This window comes from Penicillium alfredii (genome assembly GCF_028826965.1).
Source record: "Penicillium alfredii strain IBT 34128 chromosome Unknown utg000009l_segment0_segment0, whole genome shotgun sequence".
NCBI lineage: Eukaryota > Fungi > Ascomycota > Eurotiomycetes > Eurotiales > Aspergillaceae > Penicillium > Penicillium alfredii.
In genome coordinates, this window is record NW_026622706.1 from 4,095,546 (window position 1) to 4,115,635 (window position 20,090).

General features: G+C 51.8%; 7 protein-coding genes across 7 annotated transcripts; 4 read left to right on the forward strand and 3 right to left on the reverse strand.

Annotated features, from left to right (window-relative positions):
- Positions 1–389: 389 nt before the first annotated feature.
- Positions 390–2,312, forward strand: NUU61_007489 (putative Rab geranylgeranyl transferase escort protein; the record flags this gene model as incomplete). Its single annotated transcript, XM_056658014.1, has 4 exons — positions 390–463; positions 530–648; positions 707–1,759; positions 1,978–2,312. The coding sequence occupies 4 exons, from the start codon at positions 390–392 to the stop codon at positions 2,310–2,312; spliced, it is 1,581 nt and encodes a 526-aa protein (XP_056510814.1).
- Positions 2,313–2,888: 576 nt separating this feature from the next.
- NUU61_007490 (Aldehyde dehydrogenase NAD(P)-dependent) lies at positions 2,889–4,523 on the reverse strand (the record flags this gene model as incomplete). The annotated part of the gene is made up of 3 exons (XM_056658015.1): positions 2,889–3,665; positions 3,731–4,441; positions 4,491–4,523. The coding sequence occupies 3 exons, from the start codon at positions 4,521–4,523 to the stop codon at positions 2,889–2,891; spliced, it is 1,521 nt and encodes a 506-aa protein (XP_056510815.1).
- Positions 4,524–7,021: 2,498 nt separating this feature from the next.
- Positions 7,022–8,605, forward strand: gfsA (glycosyltransferase family 31 protein; the record flags this gene model as incomplete). The annotated part of the gene is made up of 1 exon (XM_056658016.1): positions 7,022–8,605. The coding sequence occupies one exon, from the start codon at positions 7,022–7,024 to the stop codon at positions 8,603–8,605; it is 1,584 nt and encodes a 527-aa protein (XP_056510816.1).
- Positions 8,606–10,052: 1,447 nt separating this feature from the next.
- On the forward strand, positions 10,053–10,902 carry NUU61_007492 (Transcription factor of morphogenesis MCM1; the record flags this gene model as incomplete). The annotated part of the gene is made up of 3 exons (XM_056658017.1): positions 10,053–10,292; positions 10,439–10,573; positions 10,627–10,902. The coding sequence occupies 3 exons, from the start codon at positions 10,053–10,055 to the stop codon at positions 10,900–10,902; spliced, it is 651 nt and encodes a 216-aa protein (XP_056510817.1).
- Positions 10,903–12,339: 1,437 nt separating this feature from the next.
- NUU61_007493 (uncharacterized protein) lies at positions 12,340–14,326 on the reverse strand (the record flags this gene model as incomplete). The annotated part of the gene is made up of 3 exons (XM_056658018.1): positions 12,340–13,929; positions 13,993–14,223; positions 14,285–14,326. The coding sequence occupies 3 exons, from the start codon at positions 14,324–14,326 to the stop codon at positions 12,340–12,342; spliced, it is 1,863 nt and encodes a 620-aa protein (XP_056510818.1).
- Positions 14,327–14,619: 293 nt separating this feature from the next.
- NUU61_007494 (H(+)-transporting V1 sector ATPase subunit E) lies at positions 14,620–15,437 on the forward strand (the record flags this gene model as incomplete). Its single annotated transcript, XM_056658019.1, has 3 exons — positions 14,620–14,652; positions 14,726–15,237; positions 15,287–15,437. The coding sequence occupies 3 exons, from the start codon at positions 14,620–14,622 to the stop codon at positions 15,435–15,437; spliced, it is 696 nt and encodes a 231-aa protein (XP_056510819.1).
- Positions 15,438–15,787: 350 nt separating this feature from the next.
- NUU61_007495 (uncharacterized protein) lies at positions 15,788–18,167 on the reverse strand (the record flags this gene model as incomplete). Its single annotated transcript, XM_056658020.1, has 7 exons — positions 15,788–16,474; positions 16,525–16,678; positions 16,732–16,810; positions 16,865–16,991; positions 17,045–17,097; positions 17,148–17,249; positions 17,306–18,167. The coding sequence occupies 7 exons, from the start codon at positions 18,165–18,167 to the stop codon at positions 15,788–15,790; spliced, it is 2,064 nt and encodes a 687-aa protein (XP_056510820.1).
- Between the last annotated feature and the right edge of the window lie 1,923 nt (positions 18,168–20,090).

The window sequence follows — 20,090 nt, forward strand, 5'->3', positions numbered from 1 at the left end:
GGAGAGTGCTGCCCGAGTCTGAACCAAGTAAATTTGCAAATCTGGTCTAGTCAAACTTTCACAGATATAGCATTTTGTTTCTTATAAGAGAAATCCCCACACAATCACACAATCACAATGATATTCAGAGTGTATTTTCGAAGATCAAGTGGTGAGTATCGAGGAAAATACATGGTCACCGCCTTCGACCCACAAAATGCGAGCTTCGGTTTTTTCGTCTTTTCTCCCTTCGACAACCTCGCGTGGACTTCCTGATTTTTCATGGACTCCGGGATGCTCCACGAAATATATTCACCCAGTTATTGCCCAACACAATGAGAGTTGGGGCCTGCTCATTGCTGTAATTTCCGAACTTACTTGCTGCAGCGGGAGACCCCATCACACATACCATGGAGACTCTGGCAGAGACACCATGGGATGTGATCATCGCAGGGACAGGGCTTGCCCAGTCACTGCTGGCACTGTGAGTGACCATCTTTTGAAACCGACATACTGAGATATGACAACCGACCTAACATTTTTACTTGAGAGCTCTTTCACGATCGGGGAAGAAGGTCCTCCACCTGGACAAAAACCCATACTATGGAGGAGCCGAGGCAGCATTCAGTCTGGATGAGGCCCAAGACTGGATGAAAAGTGTCAATCAACGTGTGTACTCATTGTTACATCTTGCAGTATACCTTATCACTGACCCTTTTCCCAATAGATCCGGGCCAGTCTCCCTTTCAAGATGTCACTCTCTCCACGTACCAGCATCCTCAAGATCCCCATGACTCTTCTACAAGTACCCAAGGCACGCCTGAAGTCTGTCCTAAGCTCGCAGCGAGCCGATCCTACACCCTTTCCCTCTGCCCGTATTTCCTCTACACCCGCTCCAAACTAATCTCTACCCTGATCTCTTCGAAGGTGTACCGCCAGCTGGATTTTATGGCGGTCGGTAGCTGGTGGATTTATTCCCTAGAGCACTCTGATGCTGAGAACAGCGACCTCGGTGCTACGCGTGTTCTGAACCGAGTGCCGGGCAGCCGAGAAGATGTTTTCGCTGACACCCACATTGCAATGAAGTCCAAGAGGACACTGATGCGATTTCTGCGTCACATCAGTAAACCACAGGATGAGGAAAACCCCGAGGGCGACGAGGATCTCTCGATGTCCTTTGAGGACTACTTGACTTCCAAGTTCAGTTTCCCGCCAGATCTCCAGAGCCCGTTGTTGTCACTGTCCTTGTCCCAGTTGCCACTGCAGGAGACCTCTGCCAACTACGCAGTAGCACGGGTCAAGAGGCATCTGACATCCATCGGTGCATTCGGGCCTGGCTTTGGAGGCGTGATTTCCAAGTATGGATGCGGGTCTGAGATCCTCCAGGTTGCCTGCCGTGCCTCCGCCGTCGGAGGGGGTGTATATGCCCTAGACACTGGAATCGAGTCCTTCACAGAAAATGAGCATGCAGCAGGAGAAGAACCTCCAGTCAAGGCGAAGCTCTCTACCGGAGAAACTGTCCAGACCCAGTTCATGGTAGGCTCCCTGTGGGATCTCCCCAACCAGGAATCGCCGTCTGCATCTTTCGCCAGAGTGACACGGTCAATCACCATTGTCTCGTCGAGTTTCCCATCGCTCTTCCCTATCACTGTTGAGGGCGCTCCCCTACCAGCCAGTGCTGTGCTTATGTTCCCTGGAGACACGTTGGGCAGCCCTCAATCTCCGCCGGTATATCTCCAAGTTCATTCGAGCGACACCGGCGACTGTCCCCGGCAGCAGAGTAAGTTGAACCTCCTTTTCTCTCTCTTCGTTTTGACTTTCCATTTTCCTCGCTCGTATGATGAGTTTTCTTCAAATACTTATCTACATTGGCTGTAACTGCATTGATGAGATTTCTTCTATCAAACCTGATCGCGAGCATGTTTTCTTTTCTTCTCTCCACCGACTATTGACTGTACTGGTGTTGGTGCATGTGGCTAATCAAATCATTTGTCACAGGTATCATCTACGGCAGTGTATCTCTCGCTGGACCAGAAGGACAATCTCTGCTTAACTCTGCGGTCGACCGACTCGTGCGAGCAGAAGGACCGCAGGCTGCCGTGCTCTGGTCTATGCGGTATACCCAGGTGGGGCGCCTGAGCAACGGCAGCGCCGAGCCACACCTCCACACGCTGTCTCCGCATGTCCTCCGCATTCCGCCGTCAGGCCTGGACTTGGCATTTGAGGATGACACCGTCGACGTGGTCCAAGAGGCATGGCAGAGAATCGTAGGCGATGAGGTGGGCCGTGAGGAGTTTATGGTCTTTGATGATCGCGAGGCCTCCGATGAATGACTTGACTAGACTTGACTTGTAGACATAAGCAATCATTTGTACATACCTGCATAAATACATACCTGGTGGGTTCATGACGTTTACGAAATGACGAGGTATTAATTTCTTGTGAAAGTGTTCTCATGTCCCCCTATTTTTAGATGTTCAGCCCCCCCCGAGGGCCTTGCAAGTTACGCGTTGGGCTGAGGCCTGAGACACTAGTTTCTCCCCAAGGCCCCCCACATCGTAAGATTTGAACAGTACAGATGTTGACTTCCCTCATGGAATACGGGAATCAGGGCCGTGCCATGTGTGCTACTCGAGAGGTTTGATCGGTCCAACATCTTCAATCATACAGCACAAGCACTTATTGTAGATAGTATTGTAGACATTGGGAGTGATTTCATAGAATGCTCTATATGCAAAGAGTTGTGAACACTAAGAAAATATTAGGATAGTCTATGTAGATGTTAGTACAACAGGTAGCCTCCCCCGCTCCAAAGGTATGTGCAGAATAATATGATACAACACAGAAGAAAAATAGACTGTACAGTGTATAGAGTTAGACAAATTGCTTTTCCCAAGAACCTCCCCCATCTAATGCCGTAGCCACCGGTAAGAACATGTTGCAGCAGTAGCCACAGCGCCCAGACCAAGTGCCCAGGCTGACCAGCTGCCCATGGCACTCGCATCTTTGCCGTCTCGGTCAAAGGACGGAGTCACTGACGGGGCAATAGTGCTCGTCTTCTGGCGCGAGTAGGGCGGATACCGCGCCTCCATCAGTGATTCCATCCAAAACGGCAGAGCGTGGATATGGGTGCGGAGATGTGAGAAGGCCAGCAGGCCGTGGATGCCATGGTGGTATCCGTGGCCGGAGTTCCCGATGCCGCCAAAGGGTGCGTCGCGCGCGGCGACGTGCAGCATGCAGTCGTTGAAGGTCACGCCGCCCGACTGGGTCTCGTTCAAGATGCGGGATTGTTCGTTGCGGTCGTCAGTGAACCCGTAGATCGCCAGCGGGTGCTCCATCCCCCGTGTGATCGCGATCGCGGTATTCAGCTCTGCGTCCACCACCGGGAGAATGGGCCCGAAGAGTTCTTCTGCTAATAATGCGTCGCCGGGCTGGACTCCTACGACGATGGTTGGGCTGAAAAATCGCGTTGCCCGGTCGCGGTGGCCGCCGTAGATGATCTGGCCCGAGGTCCTTTGGAGGAGATTCTCGAGTCGGTCGAAGTGATGCTCGTTGATGACGTGCGTGTAGCCCTCGGGTCGCGTGTCTCGGCCACCCATGAAGACGTCGAAGTGTTGGATTAAATGACTGATGAGGACGTCGCGCACCCTTGGGTCAACCAGAACATGGTTGACATTGACGCACACCTATCATGAAAAGAAAAATGTTAGCGAGAGCTTCGGGCTACATCAATCCCCTAGTGTAGTCTTACCTGGCCGGCAGTCATGAATTTGGTCGCGGCAATGTGCTTAGCAGAAAGGTCGATGTTGGCGGTGGCAGTGACAATGGCCGGGGCTTGTCCTCCCAGCTCGAGGGTCACCGGGGTGAGATATTTGGTGGCGGCCGTCTGAATAACGCGCGCGATTCGCGGGGAACCCGTATAGAAGATATGGTCGAAGCGATGGGTCAGGACATATTGCATCTCCTCGGGGCCCGCAGTCACGCAACGGATGGCGCCGGGATCCATGTACTTTGGGATGATCTCTCGCAGCAGCTTCTGAGCGGCGGGGGCCAGTTCGGACGGTTTCAGGATGACGGCGCAGCCGGCGGCAATGGCGGCCACCATGGGCTGCAGCAGCAGGTTGATGGGGAAATTCCAGGAGCCGATGATCAAGGTCACGCCCAGCGGCTCTTTGCGCACAACGGCCCGGCCCAGGAAGTTGAGCATGTTGGTCCTGGCGGGCCGCTCATCCTGGGTCCACTGGTCTAACTTGTCGAGGGTGTGGAGGATATCGCTCTGCGTGACTCCACATTCCGCGAAAAAGGTTTCCTGGCGATCCTTGTGCAGGTCGGCATAAAGGGCGGTGGCCATGCGTTCCTTGTTATCTTCGATCATCCACCAGGCGCGCTTGAGTTGGTGGCGGCGCCATTCTTTTTTCTTGGTGAGACCCGACGCGAACACGGCCTGCGTGCTGCGATACGCCTGCAATGATTTAGCGAAGGATGCAAATCCCAAGGCTCGGATACCTTACTGCATCGAATTCCGCGGGGGTACTGTACCCCATTATGGAACAAATGGAATAAATGTCGATAGTCTAGGCCATGAGGAGTGACAATGGGGGGGGAGTTAGGGGGGAAGGAATAGCAATAAATCATCGTGTCGACTGGCCCCTTGGGTGGTCCCTGCACGGTGGTCTCGGACCGCTCGGTCTCTCGAAGATTGGTATACGCGAAGACATCAGAGTTGCAAGGCTATTCCTGATGCTTTTATTGCACTTTATTATGTATCCGAGGGGTATCTGATTTGCATAGATGTAGTTCCCGGATCCACCGACCCAAGATGCGGGTTATGCATATCACCCCTGCACGAGACAAAGAGACAAGGCTTTTACATGGAACGGTGTGGGGAACAGGGGTATCACATTTGCAAACACTGCCGAATTTGTTTGTGTCTGCTTTTTCTATTCCACTTGACTATTCTATCATATCACACAGTATCTACGTTGTATGTCTATATATTTATATATCTACTGTACGTTGTGTATTTCCAATAGCTAGGGCCATAATTGTCAATGCCTTGCCAATTGATTCGATTGAGAGCCAATCAGATCGTGCGATATGCTTATTTACGAGGAAAACGACGACTGCCTGCAGGATTGTCGTTGATTCCCCACAATCTGTATATACTCCGTGATGTGTAGATTGGATTTCACTTGATTCTATATAGGCTATGTAGTGTGTGGAAGATTTAACCCTCTATCTGAGACTCAGTCCTGTCCAGCTGTCACTTTTTGAATTTTTCACAATTAAATTTTTTTTTTCAGTCGATCAGGGGCTGTCTCCACCGAAGAATCTCAGGACACGGTGTATGAATGGTCATGGTAACATAAAACGCCTTGAACCTAATGCCAGTATATTCATGTATTCATATATTCATGGACTTGGTGTCTGTTTAGACAATTCTATCTATTTAGCAAGAATTTAGGGATCTGCGAGGATTTACAGGTATTCATAGTATGCCCAATAGTATGTCACTAGAACTATATGTACTATAGAATCCCCCTTTTCTCTTACGCACTGACACAATCTGCCAAGGAAACAAGTCAAGCTTAAACTGCCAGGTTCTGTCTGTGCAACATATACAGTATACAGTAATATCCCCTGCAGACCTCCTTCCTATAGGGGGATCTGTGATCGAGGGCCTTTGATACCTTGATGCCCTGGTTGCCCTTGTTCCATTTCAAAGACTAGGAGAAGGACTTCCCAAGTATATAGGCATCTTCACTACATTCGCAGTCCTCTAGGGCTGCAGGACTTGCTCCACCCTAAGTGAAACCGCATTAGATCTGGGTGTCTCATCGAACGTCCTTGGGACAATGTCATTTACTGTACATACAGAATACAGAGTAAAATGGTCGTCGATCGCGGCCCACTTGATGGCGACAGTGATCCACCGATACAGCCTCTTCAGGGTCCAAGAGCTCACGGATCGGAGTGAAATGGTCGATAATCATGGTTTCAGGTCTGCTTTCAGAATGAGACCGGAAGATACTTGATAGTTTGTATCAAACATCCGACTCAGTCATATCAAAAATTCACCGGCACAGAGTCGGTGGCAACTTACAAGCTGACGAGTCTTGGGAGCGGAGCATCCACGGGCGCAAGGTCGATGGGGGACACGCGTCGGTGGAGACCGTCTCATCTCCCTGTATCGGTAAAACAGTACTGTACACCTCCAAATTCTTGTACGGTAGAATATACATATGTAGTCATAGTCAGGGCCTATAGATATCTACATATTCATAGTGTATCGCATAAATATATGCTCGTTAAACCATTTCCCACAATTTGTTTATGCATATTCATCAAGAGATTCACCAACTCCTTGTACAGTATCCTCGGAGAATAACGGTGACGTGATCCCATGACCTTCTCATGATGATGGGTTGTCAGGGTCGAGTGGAATGTTCCACACATACCAAATCAGGGGCTTTGAGGGATGTTAGTAAGAGTCTGCAAAGGGTGTATGGAAGAGTCCTTTCTACACAATCCCAAGTCCCCTGCATTCCCCAAGCAAAATACAGAGCATCCCCAGACAAGACTGGGTAATCTTACCGTAATCACCATACCTGGCCTCTGCCGCCCCCCCGATTCTTTACTGCTGCAATTCTCTCTCCCTTTTTCTCTTCCACCTTTTCTTCCCCATCGACTTGCTTTCGGGCGCATCGTCCGGCCGCCTTGGTTCCTCTTGTTTTCTTCTTGCACCCCCAAGCGCTTGTCCTCTCCTCCCTCGGACTGTGTCGCAGGTCCCGACGCCCCATCTCTCGTTTGGTTCGATTTTTCGGCATTCAATCTGCCAGCCACTCCTTGACTGTTTTCGTCACTGATGAGTCGAACGTGCTGCAATTGCCTGTGAGCCGCACCGCCATACGACTACTCGCTATACCAAAGACTCCTGCCGATTCGATCACACCGACTTTGATTCCCCGGGCGGTCGCCGTGCCCCCCTTCCCTCTATCCACTCAACCTCGTTCCGACCTGTTGGTTCATCCCAACCGCCAAAATGCCTCTTTTCCGAATGAAGACGGTGTTTCCGTTTTTAGCGTTGGTCTCGATTGGGTTCTTTTTCTGGTGCATGCAACGGTACGACCGGGCGGCCCTGCTGCAAATGAAAAATGCCGGAGACGCCATCTCCTTCAACCACAATAAGGCGGCAAAATCGCAATCCCAGCAGTCGCTGTCAGGGGGGAAGGCTTGTGAAGTAGACCCGAAGGTGGCTGCTCCGTTGCCTTTCTCTGAATGGCTGCCGCGCAAGAACTACACCCGGGCCTACTTCCGCCCCCACTACGTGGCCCCCGAGACTGAGTTCCGCACGCTGGAGGAAATTGAGAAGCCTGTGCTCCCGCCCATGGTGGCCATGGAGCGAGGCATGATCGTATCCCCGGACAACAATGCCGACAACTTTGTTTGTCCGGAGATCATCGACATCGATGTCGCCGCAGATGAAGACGTTGAGGAGACCTCCAAGATCCTGTTTGGTTTGGCTACCACCGTCGACCGTCTCGATATGCTGCTCCCGTCCCTCCTATATAGTTACGGAAACACCAAGGCCGGTCTCCTGGTTCTGGTGCCTGAGTCCGACGATGACCTGGAGAAGCAAGAAACCTACTTCCGCAACCGCGGTCTGGATGTTACCCTGAAGGCGTCTCCGCTCGACTTTACCGCTCGCTACTTTGGTCTAGTGGAAGCGATGAGCGAGCACATTCGGAAGCACCGACCCCAGACCACGTGGCTGGGATTCAGTGACGACGACACTTTCTTCTTGTCACTTCCCACCATTGCCGAGGAACTAAAGCTGTTCGATGCATCGAAAAGACACTACATCGGCGCTCTTTCCGAGGCTTCGTGGCAAGTCGACGCCTTCGGTCACATCGCATTCGGCGGTGCCGGCGTGTTTGTGTCCAAGCCTCTGCTCGATGTGCTGATGAAGTACTACGACGAGTGCCAGTCCTGGGGCGAACAGCCTGGTGATCAGAAACTCGGCCAGTGTATTCAGCGATTCGGTGATACGCCCCTGACCCTCTGGCCGTCGCTCTTCCAGATGGATCTCAGTGACCCGGTCGACGGCTTCTACGAGTCTGGCCGCAAGATCGAGTCCGTGCACCACTGGAACAGTTGGTACTCCAAGGATGTGGTGAAGATGACCACCGTATCCGCCGTTGCAGGCCGGAAATCTGTTCTGCGCCGATGGGTGTTTGATCAGGAGGAGACTGTCAACCAAGCCACAGGCGAGACACTCCGCCACTTCTGGGTCTTGAACAACGGACACTCAATGGTCAAGTACACCTATGACGCGTCTGTGCCAAACGACGCCATCAACTTTGATGCGATGGAGAAGACGTGGCCGGAAGATCCGCGCGGCTATGAAGACCGCCTGGGTCCGCTGCGACCGGCCGAGGACGAAGGCATCAACCGGGACCGCTGGCTGCTCAAGGATGCCTTCGTGGTGGGTGACAATGTGCACCAGTTATATGTGCGCGAGGAAGATGAAGGCCACAGCCTCATCGAAATTGTTTGGCTCGGGGTCAAGGACGGCGGTGGTGCAGGTGTCAGCGATCATTATATTCGGGGCACCTACCAGCAATGATTCGCTTGACATTCGCACACCCTTCAAGCTGGTCCTTGGGGCTGTTGGTCGTACATCTTCCCTTCGTTCCTCACGATCCCAACCTTTTTTTTTACTCTTTATTACCCGCTTTCTTCCTAGTATCGATGCCACGACGCCAGCCCAGCCCACTTGCATCGACACATTAGCAGCCTTTTATCTTGCTCGGTTGAGGCTTGCTTGTGGTCCTCCACCCCCTCCCGTTTTCTGGTCGTTTCATTTATCTGGCGTTGCATTGGCGGAGTCCTGAATGGTGCAGGAATCCGGTGGTTTGGTGTGCTCTCTATATCCTGATGGTGTATCCATTTTTGAACCTCTTCTCGTGGCTTCTTCGCTCCGTGGCACCGAGTCGAGACGCATCTCGCACTTCTTGCCTGGGTTGCTTTTTGATTTCCCATTCGCACCTTTTCTTTCCCTTTCCCTTCTCTTTTTTTCTTCTCTTTTTCTTATGCCTTGGCCTCTTGTCAGAGAGAAGACCCCTCCTCTTATTCCCATGCTATGCATCTTCGTGTAAAAATAGACTTGACAGCGGACCGCATTTGGGTCTCCTTGGTTGATTAGCGTTGGACCTGTGTTCATTATGCGAAGAATACGACCAGTTCCGTTCTTATTCGTCTGAGTTGCTTGACTGTTCACTCTGGTCTGCTCTATCATGTTGTGTTGCGTTGGACTTTTTCGGCTGGCACTTGGTATGAATGGGACAGATCTCACTAATCAATCAAATATTAATTGTAAGAATATTCTTCGGATATCATCTTTCGATGGATGTCGAGGGATAATGGGAAGTATGCGGCATGCCGAAGTAAATGGAACCTAGGTGCTATGTATAGAACGGAATCTGTCGGTTTTTTTTTTCTCCCAACCTTTTCTATTGTATATATCTCTCCTTCTACCTTCTTTCTTTGTGCACTGTTCTATCTATATCCAGCCTGTACACATATCTCTCTTTTCAGCCATGGATTCCACCCACATAAAAACCGCGCTTTCCTTGATGCGGACGCAATCCGAGGTGGATGAGTTGGCCCCCCTTGGAGGTCCACCAATCACCTCTCTGTGCCAAGAGAGGCGAATCCCGGCTCCATACCGAGACCGTATGGTCACATTGCTGAGGGGAGGGTACATGTTTGCTCCGCTTGAGAAAATAGGGCTGTGAAGTACCAGTACTTTCCGCCACTTTCCGTTACCGTCACAGACTAACCCTGGATGACCATCACCTGACCCACGTGACTGACCGCCTGCCTGTCCCAACAGACACTTTCCCTTCTTCGCTCCTTCCCCCCCCCTTCACTTTCTCTCCCAACCCTGCGAGATCCCCAATAAACGCGTTACTCGATTCGGTCAGATCCTCTGCCCTTCCTCTTTCGGTACCCCCATCTTAAACCTACATCACCACCCCCCTTCTCGTGACTTGTCTTGGATTTATTTCACCATGGCCGATATGACTGCCGTCGGTGACGAGAAGCTTTCTCCCAATCACGACGACCTGCAACAGCCCGGTACTGCCCCCGACGCCCGCGGCACCAAGCGCAACCGCATGAGCGCCGAGGACGAGGATGACGACGACGACAAGCCTGGTCGTGAGCGCCGTAAGATCGAGATCAAATTTATCCAGGACAAGTCGCGTCGCCATATCACTTTCTCCAAACGCAAGGCCGGTATCATGAAGAAGGTACGTCGCGTCCCTACCCGCGCAACTTGGTGGTCCTTCCCTCTCTTAATTGCGAGTTCTGGAGCATCTCTACACCTCGCTCCCTTCCTTCAGTTCACAATGACTTTGCATGACTGGCAGTGCTGACCCTTGTTCGTACTCTACAGGCCTACGAGCTGTCCGTCCTGACCGGCACCCAAGTGCTGCTGCTTGTTGTGTCGGAGACGGGCCTCGTCTACACCTTTACCACCCCTAAACTGCAGCCCCTGGTTACCAAGGCGGAGGGCAAGAACCTGATTCAGGTAAGCATATCGGCGTCGCATCTCCAAGGTGCAACTATTAATCACCTGAGCAGGCCTGTCTGAATGCGCCCGACCCAACTGCAAGCGAGAATGGCGTGGATGCCCCCGAGGTGCCGGCCGAAGCGCCCGAGGACGTGGCCCACGCTAATGTCAATGCGCCGCAGTCCAACATGGCGCGCCCGGGCATGCACCCAGGATACATGACGAACGAGCAGCAACAGCAGATGGCCTACTACCAGAACCTCCAGCAACAACAGCAGGCCGGTGGCCAGTACCCTGGAATGCCCGTTGGCAACCGCATGCCGCCGCAGCACCAACCTACTGCTTAAAGGCTCTGATCTCTGTTTTGGCGGCTCATCCAACCGCCCCAGATGCTGCGTCTTGGATTATCACTCCCTCGCTTCTTGCACACTCGGTCTCTTCGCGTTCATTTGATACCCGTCCATATGCGCTGCTCCGTCATCGCCCCTCTCTATATTCCTCTTTAAAATGGCTGTGCTATACCGCCATCTTGCAGGCCTTGTTCGGGAAACCATGTGTACATTGCCAAGCACCGTGGATGGAATCCTTCCCCCCGGTGACTGTGATGAGGTTTCTGTTGTGTCCAATCTTGCTCCCGCCTTGGAGAAAAAGAAAAGAAAAAAAAACGACCCCAAAAAAATTCTCGTTGCTTTGATTCATAACACTCCCCCTTGGAAATCTCGAAGGGAAAGAAAACACCTCCCCTTCAACCGAAAAAAAGAAGAAAAAAAAAAAAAAAACGAGCGCAAGCACGCAACTCTGGACTTCTCTGGCTGTTTTTCTTCTTTTCGCCCCTCTCCCTAGACCAACGGCGGAGGTTGGTGGGTGTTCGTGGTGCATTGATTCTTGTCTCGGCGAAGTATGGCTCTCCGCGATTTTTCCCTTGTTTCCTCGTGGTGTTTTTTATTTTTTTTTTTTCAATGACCCTGATCCTGTCGGTTACTGTCTGTCTAATCTCAGCTGATGGCTTTTCTTTTTCTTTTTCTATTATTATTATTACGATGGTCTTGATTTACTTTTCCTCTCATAGTTTCTATCTTGTATGTCTTTACTGTCGTAGTGGTCTTCCTGTGCATCTGTTGGTGTTCAGTGTCCACTCGACCATGGTCATGTATGGTACGGAGAATATAGTGCAGTTGGCTGGTTATGTGCTCATAAAAATTTGTCGTAGAATAAATAAGTGACGAAGATCGGTCACCATGAGGTCGCGTTGTATATATATCGAGTCATCGTAACGTGATACCTTATCCCGCTAGGGCTAACTGGACCCATCTATACTCTATATTTACCAGCATCGTAAATGACCTAACCATTCAGTCTGAACTCTTATAGTTATTTATTTATTCATTCTTATATACCGGTACCTAGCCCAAGTACCCAGGCAGACAATCAACAAAGGGTAGTATCGTAATCCGCGGAGCGCGGCAATAGCAAGCAATAGCAAGTCTTCTCTCTCTGGGCCCAGAACGTGGTCGTCGACAGTGGCCAGAGCCAAATCGGGAAGGCTGTGGTGGATGAAGGTGGATCGCACCAATCTTCCACCTATACTGAACATGATGGAACGAAGGTAGAAAGATGAATCTAAGGCGGAGGTCTTAGTGTCGGAGAGAAAACAAGCGTAGGTTCAAGGTGGGAGATGAAGCACAAAAAGAAAAGAGAGTATTAAAGAGGAGAGATGGAGAGAGAGAGAGAGTGTGTGTGTGTGAGTGAGTGTGTGAGAGAACTGTAAGATTTCAAAGTAGGTTCTAGGGTGATGTCGGTCCCCGTGGGGTCTCGGAATTTGAATGCCCGCGTGTACGTCGCGTCCAGATTCGCGGTAACAGAGAGGAAGAGGAATTATCCTCGGCTGCGGCCTCGATGTGGCTGCCCGCCCGCGGGCTGGTCCATCGACTCAAATACTCTCGTCCATATTGCCAAGCATCGGCCAGAGTCCTCCGCGAGCCCGCGAGGAGGCCTGGCTCGGTGTCCTGAGGGCAAGGGGCGTGGTCTCGCCGGCGCTGGTTGTGCTCGTTCGCTTGGATGGTGCCGTACCCGCCAATATCTCGGGTGCCGGGCGAAGACGACACTGGGTCCCAAAGACCCCGTCGTTGGCGTGACCCAGCCGCAAGTCCTGCAAAGGGTGCTGATATGCGACGCCAGCGAGTGTCTTTCCCTGGTGGCAGACCTCGCCGAGTACCTCGACCTCGATCGTGTGCGATGGGACCAATGGTCGAGTGCCGTCCCAGCCCACGCAGGGGCCCATTGAGGGTTGCGCTTCCACTGATACTGCGCGGCCGGTCGATAGAAGAGCGTATTCGTGCATCTGCGTCGTCACTGTCCGACTCGTCGAGCTCGGCCCAGATAGACGCTGGGTTTAAATCCACTGAGTTGCGGTGGTCCAGCGGTGGAATGAGCGGGAGACTGGGGGCACGCGCACGCTGGTAAGAGGAGAGCCGCCGAGGCCGCGCGGTGCCGCACAGGAGCGGTTCCCATTCGCTCACTTGAGCCTCTTCATCGTCCATGCCATCCAGCAGCGGGGGCGACGCCGGCGAATGTTCTTCGACGACCGCCATGCCTGGTCCCAGGGTGGTCTGCGTAGGTCCCACGACGGTGACGGCGGCATGATTATCGATGTCTTCCAGCCGCCAGGACAGACACAGCACGCCACCAAGGAGGATCACAGTCCCCAGGGCAATAAGGCCTGCGTGAAGGCCTGTCAGTTGCGACATTTGTCGGAAGTAGATCAGCCCGTCTAAGATGGCGATGATGTTGTAAATACAGAACACGAACGGATACAAGACGCTGGTACTGCACAGTTTCAACCCGCCATGTAAGTAAAACAACTGGGTCAGCGCCAGGAATATCATGCCGAGCAGAATTACCCATGACTGCCAATGATTGAATTGGTTCACACGATCTACCACGGTGCGCACCAGCAACTCCACTGCCGACTTGGCCAGCAGCAGCGAGTGAGCCGACAGGATTCCGCTGACCGAGCCATAGCACATGCCCTGTATGAGCTTCACACGGCTTTGGAGACGCAGCAGGTGCGGTGTAAAATGGCCGGCGGGGACTGGGTGTTTCGCCCGGGACGACGGCAGACAGTACTTGAGCAATTTCGAGCCCACCAGAATGGCTGCCACCACCACAACGGTGCCACTTATCCACAGCACGAACGGACGACGCTGCAGGAGATCCAACAGTTGATTCAGGGTATGAGCCGGCTCCCCGATGGCGCCGAATGTTGCGATCAACATGGCGCCAATGCATACCAAGACCGTGCCCGCAAAAGAGTATCGAGTGAAAGGTTCACCAAGGATGAGGGTAGCAAATATCGTGTTGAACACCAGTCCAGACTATTCCAAGTGCGCTTGTGTTTAGTAACTGCCGCCCCGCATACCGGGACAGGGAACACTGACTGCTTGGAGCGTGGAGAGAACGGGAAGCGGGAGGGTAGTAATTTGAATAGTGCTCCCCACAATATTGGAGATGACAAACATGGCCATGCCCAGTTGCCATCGTCTGCGCTTGTAGGGTGGCCGGCGCACATCGTATGGGTCCTTTCCGTCCTCGACCAGATGCGACTTGCGCTGGAGCGTCAGTCCAATGGCTTGCAGGCTAGTCGAGACCAGCCCGACCAGTACCCCAACCTATTCAATTATTCAAATCAGCAAATGCACGTCATACTGGAGCAGATCCTTTGCGACTTACCGCGACGCTCCCCTGCGGTGACAAGTCACCTAGGTTGCCCATCTTTCAGGTGCATTGGCCGGGGGGAACCAAAGAGCGAATCAGGGTAGGAAAGCTACCGGAACGGTGCCATAGCGTAAAGAGGTGATAAGAACAGACGAAAAGAAAGAGAGGAAAAGAAAGATAGAGATAGTCAGAGAGAGTGGGAGAGAGAACGGGAAGAGGCAGAAAGGGAGCGAGTACTGATGCAGCCGCCAAGGGCACGGGCTCCGAGCTTAGTTGGACACAACCTCCTCTCCTCCCCACGTCATTCCTATCCTTCATCATTCCTCTCCCCCAAAGTGAAATCGCCCACCATGTCACAAAGCCATGCTCTTTCGGACGATCAGGTAGGACATGCTCTTTTTGATTTCGGAGCTCGAGTTCCAATGTGGCTGACGGTCGGGGGGGGGGGGGAAATAGGTCGCGGGCGAGCTCCGCAAGATGACCGCTTTCATCCGGCAAGAGGCCCTCGAGAAAGCCCGCGAAATTCAGTTGAAGGCCGACGAGGAGTTTGCGATCGAGAAGTCTAAGCTGGTACGCCAGGAGACCGCCGCCATCGACACGCTCTACGAGAAGAAGTTCAAGCAGGCCGCCATGTCGCAGCAGATCACTCGGTCAACGTTGGCCAACCGCACCCGGTTGCGTGTGCTCGGTGGCCGCCAGGAACTTTTGGATGAGCTTTTCCAGAAGGCTCGCGACCAGGTCACCAAGGTTGCCGCCAATGACAAGAAGAAGTACCAGGGCATGCTAAAGGGGCTGGTCCTCGAGGGCCTGTACTACTTGAATGAGGAGAAAGTGTCGGTCCGCGCACGGAAGAAGGACTCGGATACTGTCAAGAAGGCCGCCGAGCAGGCAGCTAAGGATTTCAAGGACAATGTCGGCAAGGAGGTGACGGTGGATCTGGACGAGTCGGAGCCACTGCCGGAGGGATCGTAAGTTTTCTTTCGCCTAGTGCCAATGCACATACTAACACAGACTCAGTGCCGGTGGTGTGGTCATCGTGGGTGGCCAGGGCAAGATTGAGATCAACAATACTTTCGAGGAGCGGTTGCGGTTGCTGGAGATTGACGGCCTTCCGGCTGTTCGAGAAACGCTGTTTGGGAAGAACGTCAACCGACGATTCTATGACTAGGCGTTCTAGCTGGCTTGCAAACCAATCTTGTGTATTTCATGTTCTTATAGTTCGGGGTTCACCTTCTCCCCCCCCTTGGACCACCTTGATAGAGAAGGGGGTTTTGCACATCTCATGATCGGATATGGAATGTGGTCGATCTGATTGAGCGTTCATCGAATTCCTTGCTCTTTAATTCCAAACTATGCAGCAAAAAGGTGCGCGAAAGAGTGCTATCGTTCTACTTCTAGTTGGCCATGATCATCAGGTCGTTAGTCGTTATAGATATGCATACCGAGTAGCAAGCTGGAACTGCCAATGCGCCTGCGCGTGTCCCGGCTCCAAATGACTGAAAAGAAGAGATCAAGACATCATGAACGGTCGTGCTCACGAATCGGAATCCCAGTGTTCTCCGCATTTCTCGGGGAGAGTGGATCCCCCGACGCCGGTGCATCTGTATCAGTTTCTATCGCGATGTTCGTCTTGAATAGAGATCGAATGTTGCCGTCCCTCTCCTTGGCATATGTTTTGAACAGCGTTTTCTTGGGCGGTGGTTTTGATCGGACGGAGTAGATCACGCGGTAATGCAAAGCCTCGAGAGCCTCTTTGGCCAACATTCGTTTGAGATGAGAGGCACCCGAGTCCTCAATTGAACTGAAGGTCTTCTTGATCTGGGCGGCCAGCTTATCGATGGCAGCGTCGAAATCTCGCTGGGTACCAGCCCCCTTGTATTTCAGGTTGAGCTGCGACGAATCGATTGCCATATTGAGAAGGATGGTGGCGGCACTCAATTCTCCGTAATCGTATTCTCCTTTGCCCTTGTGTAATTTGGGGTGGAACCGCTCATCGCGGATCAAGAGTATGGTGATGCGCCGCAGGTCGAGAAGAGCTTCTGGCGGTTCAAGTAACGGCGCAGAGCTTCGAACTAAAAATGCAATGGCGAGGCGGCATCGCAGAAGAGCTATCCAACTGGATGTTGGTAATATGTGCTGGAGAATGCGGCTTTGGAAATAGACATCCGGAGTTGTCTCGTAGATGGTTGTGCATATTCGGTGAACCTATACACGTCAGTACTCGTTTTTTAGGTAACATTAAAGACTAACAATACCATTTCGCCTGCACTAGATTCAGGTATTGATTGCAACATGGCGATTATAGCTCTCTCCAGCTCCGAGCAAATCATGGCATCTGCTGTCAACGAGGTGTCGAGAGTGAGACGCAGCAACATCAGGATTGCCCGCTCCCGGGTGTCATCCGCGAATCTGCACATCAGTTAAGTCTTCGCCAGCAAGACCTGAGGATACAAGACTCGTACAAATCATCAGCTCCTCGTAGCAATTCCAATACGGAAAGAAAATTTGCACGGTTTTCTAGTTTGCAGTTCGGAAGGGCATCTGTGACGAGAAGTTAGGGAAGCTCAAGGGAAAGGTAAGCAAATCACAGCTTACGTTGAGGAGAATCTGCCACAATGGCCCGGGAGAGATCCACAGCCTGCGGTTTGGCTCCCAGCTGAAGAAAGAGTCTATCAATATCGGTGGGACGGATGAGCGAGCCTATGCGCTCCACAGTCGCAGCCTATCGCTTGCTTAGTGAAAAGCTGGTGGACTACGAAGCGGCTTTCGACAAACCTTGAAGATTCGACAATAAGCTTGTCTTAACTCATCTCGGGGTTCCGAGGCAACTATGCAAGGGTGAGTTTCGGGGACATGAACGGGAAAATATGCAACGAACCAGAGCGAAAGACCCATAGAATGAACTCATCCGGAAGAAACCGTTTGGACAAGGCATATTCAATTGTGCTGGACTGGAAGGCGCGCTCGCGAGATGCAGGATCTAAAGATCAATTAGCATATGAACAGAAAAAGATCCAGATGAAACTCGAGGCAGACCTCGCAATGCAGCCAGATATGTGCCAGGTGCAATCAACTCCCCAGGGAACTTCGGCGCCGGGGGTACTTCCTGTGCTTGGCCAAAGAACCGCCAGATCCTGTCTTGATCAAGAGCTTCGGTCCTCCGCACGGCATCTAGCAGACGTTGTAACCCTGGCCCCTCGTCGTTATCCCCAAGTGCCGAAGTCAACATGTCTTCGTGTAGGCCTGTCTCCGCTCCCGCCCCCTCAGAAGCAACTCCTACAGCATGCTCGCCAGCCGGCTGTGATCGTCCAAAGGTCGCCTTTACCTTGGCAACACTCTCCTCAATCTCATGGTCGTCCACTGCATCATGGACAAGTGAGTCAATGGTGTTTCTATAATTTTTCGGTGCGGATAGCTGTGCCAGGTATGTCTTGTCTAGCCGCATAGCTCTTTTCGTCTCCGAGGGATTATCCTGTTTCGCTTGCGGGGCTTTCTTGGTGAAGAGTGATGCAGGGTCTTCCAATGAGCTGACCGAGTCTGTATCCTCCCCATCCGAGCTGATCACGATCTCTTTGCCGCCTTTGACAATGCGTTGAGATGCGGGGAAGCTCTCGCTTAGAGATGAAAGACCCGCGGATTCGGTGCTTTGAAAACTTTGCTGGAGCGTGGAGGCATTGGTCGTATTGTCTTGCGCCGATAACCATAGTGCAGTATTCAGTTGGGCGCTTGGGTCGTTCGGAGCTTCTGGCGGGGTCGGGTCTAATGCGGAGGATGGCGGTGGTTCGGTGAGGGGAGAGGACGGGGAGGCAGAGGGCTCAGGGATTTTCTGCTCGGACGTGCGTTCTTGGTTGACCCGTGAAAACGAGGGGCGGTTAAAGAAGTCGGTGACGGGCCGCATGATGGGCGTGAGAACAAAAAATGCTTCATCCTGGTCGCGTCGCGTTGACGGGAGCGCGATATCACGTGATATAATATATGTATATGTATATGCCACTATGTACGGGACAAATGACATCTACGAATACATAGAGAGTCAAGCTTCTGGTCTTTTTGCAATTCAAAGTACAGTATGGGTGTAGTTTGCGAGAGCATATAAAGGGTGGATATCGGGATTGCCTCAAAAAGACGCCCAGAGTAATCAGGGGGTAACCCAATTGTATCTGGGCATCATTACGAGAAATGATGATAACCCACCTGAATCGCGTGGATCCAATTTAGGTTGAGAGACCAAGTGGGCAAAGCTACGTCCTGCTCCACCATGGTTCTTGGGCTGAGACTGTTGTATCATCTCGAGAGCTGCTTGATCGCCAGCTCTGTAGTTTCGAGAGTCTGCGACCACATCCCCAGTGAGACCATCTGAATGACTGAAGGAGTGCCAGCCCGAGTGTCTGGGAGGGATCATCCTGAACAGGGCCCGCTCAGGAGGTCCGGGTTGGAGAAGCCAAGAAGGGACCCCATCCTGAACCCGTGTCTTGGAAGTAAACAAAACAAAACCAAAAAAGAGAGATTCCAGGCAAGGACCAGAGGAAAAAAAAGGGGGAGGGGAAATTTTTCTTGGACACATTGGGGTTGAATCCTGTCGCATGGAGAAAAATCCCAAGGCTGGGGGGGAGAACGTGTCAATGTCTCCTTCTCCTCTACCTGGAGAGATGTACACACGTAGCATCAAGGATAAAGTCACGCTGACTAATTCACAGTGGACCGGACGCTGGATCTTGGGTTGTGCCGTGTCTGTTTCAGCTGGCGGATATTCCCATCAAACCCTTGACTCGGCTCAAGTCTGGGCTGAGAGGGAAAAGTGGCAGGTGTCCTCTTGCCATTGTTAGACCGAGTCAACGAGAAAAGGAACAAGAAAAAAAAAAAAAAAAAAAACGGGCGATTTGACGATCTCACAGTGTTAGGGCGGGGGGCTGTAATCAACCAGGCCCAATAGTCAAGAAGAAAAGAAAGACGAAGGGATCGAAGCACGAAGCACGGAGCACAAGTCCGGTACACTAGTCTATTATGCAGTGAGCACAGCTGTGTACCCCAGCCCATAGAAAAGGGGTTCTCAAAATAACAATCACAGTAGACAGTCAACTGTTATATTTTTTTTTTTTTTTTTTGAATGTCATAATGTCTTTCAGTTCAACCGTGCCTGAATCCCGAGTTCCGAATATCGCCCTCCGTCGCCACCGTCAGAAATTTAGTTGAACCAAAAGAGAAGTGAGGTTGGGAAAACGCTGTGTTTTGATTACATACCATGTATCCATAGTATTGTGTACCGGAAATACACCATGAATCTTTCTTCAGATATCAAAGTACCGAGGTGTATTATTTATAGATGCATATATATGTATAGCGGTACATATATTCACTTCTAAAAACAAGAGAACAAGCAAAACAGCAACCAAAATGTACATATATATATAGATATACACATATTGGCCAAAGATACACCTCGTAAAAAGCCAATGCAGCATGACGCGTAGCCAACTGCCAAGGCCACTCGGATGCCCGGGATGGAGGGAGGCATGTACCGGGACATTGGTCAGCGTCGCGGTAACTCTGGTACGCCTGGTACCGGTACAGGTGCAAGATCATCCTTATCCCATCTCCTGTCGCCCCTCGAAAAAAAAAGACCTTGTCATTAATTCCTCTTTTTGACACCTTTCCTCTGCTTCAGTCATCCCATGGCCCCTCGTGGGTGAATTTGTACCCCCCGTCTCTATCCCTTCACCTTCGACACTGTCAAGCCAGAGAATCCACCGCCCCTAACCCAACCGGGGTCGACAACCGTTTCACCCTCGAATCAACCTCCATATTCGCCAGGACGTCCATT